The sequence below is a fragment of the Gregarina niphandrodes genome (assembly GCF_000223845.1).
Source record: "Gregarina niphandrodes unplaced genomic scaffold scaffold00018, whole genome shotgun sequence".
NCBI lineage: Eukaryota > Apicomplexa > Conoidasida > Eugregarinorida > Gregarinidae > Gregarina > Gregarina niphandrodes.
The window spans coordinates 132923-134365 of NW_011645787.1; the positions used below are offsets into that span (position 1 = coordinate 132923).

Sequence of the window (1443 nt, forward strand, 5' to 3'; positions counted from 1 at the left end):
CACCCTACCCTTTCTACCAACACCACTCTCGTACCCCAACCCCCCCCCCCCCCTGTTCAACAAAGTCCGCAACGATATCTTTGCTCCCCGACACTTGATGCGCATCATTGCCGTTCGGCCTCACTCAGTGTTGACATTGATATGGGAAAAAGTAGCTTCCATTCACATCAGCCTATCAGACCGGGGTAAGCTTAGTCCTCGGTCTTGGAAGCGTAAGCCCTTCGTCTGAAAATGATACCTGCGTCCCGCGTTTCGTAGCTCGGTTTAATCCTTGCTCTTCTGTATTCGACTACCGTTGATTGTAACGCTTCGCCATCATCCGACTTCTTTCTGGAGCTCTTAGCGTAAACGTTCGGTGGTCGATCGACTTCCGTCATGGACGACCGTAGCCCCCCAACCTTGTTGTTGATCATCGTAAATAAAGGCAACTCTTTCGGTCTCTTGTTGATGGGATGCTGCGAATGACTTAGGCAAATGTGCTTTTAGCACCCATTTCTGTTTTGCCCGCGATTAAAAAAGCCGAAACTGGAGTTTCACTTCGCTGGAACAAAGAAGTCTGCCGATGATGGATATTACAGAAGGCCCCCTTTTGCTGGAGTCGGCATCTACAGGAAATGTGGGGCGCATGTTCGACGACGTATTCGGTCGGAGTCGTGCGCCACATCGTGGTCTTGTCTACGGTGGGGTTTTCGCCCGTTGGAGCAAGACCATTGGTCGTGGAGCACTGGCGTCGGTTTGCAGTGCCCATCTACTTGAGGATCTGTGATCTAGGCTTTTTAGCTTGGACCCAGATCCTCGTCTACGGACAGATCTCGTCTACACCCACCGCAGCGACAGCGACGACAGCGACTCTTCCGGTACGGCTTTGAGTGAAATGCCTTCCCCCGAGACCCATTGCCTCCCACTTCTGTTTCCCATGCACTTCTCCCCCCCCATTTCCGATCCATTTTTCACTCCCTCGTAGGCTTGCGGCTATTCTCGCACTCAGCTACTGTGCTGGCTCGGCTGCTGTGCTGGCGGAATACCACGTGACGCCAGACACCCCGGGCGACTGCGTAATACAAGGCGCAGTCGCCCCCCATGAATCTTCCGCCACCGCACGAAGGCGTAGACAGCGCCCCGTTTACGACGTTGTGTGAGAGTCGCTGCGAGCTCGCTGGGCTCGGGTGAGAGCAACCACGCCAGTAGCCAACCCCATCTTATTCACTCAACATGCACTGTTCATACTTCACCATGTTCTTGCGAACACGTCATGCATCCGAGGGTAAGCCCGACGTCGTCTCGTACCATGGCAAACTTGTGGACACACGCAAGTGGGTAGTGTCTTGGGTGGATTTCAATAAGACGATATTATTTCAATTCGATACTCAGCAGTGACATCTAACACTACATGACCCGGGTATGAGAATGCCATTTGAGATCGATGCTACAATAAACTTCGTG

The 1443-nt window shown here is 52.8% G+C and overlaps 1 protein-coding gene across 1 annotated transcript; it reads right to left on the reverse strand.

The window, feature by feature from the left end:
* Positions 1-191: 191 nt before the first annotated feature.
* On the reverse strand, positions 192-413 carry GNI_092170 (hypothetical protein; the record flags this gene model as incomplete). The annotated part of the gene is made up of 1 exon (XM_011132585.1): positions 192-413. One exon carries the CDS (start codon positions 411-413, stop codon positions 192-194), a length of 222 nt encoding a protein of 73 aa, XP_011130887.1.
* Positions 414-1443: the final 1030 nt, after the last annotated feature.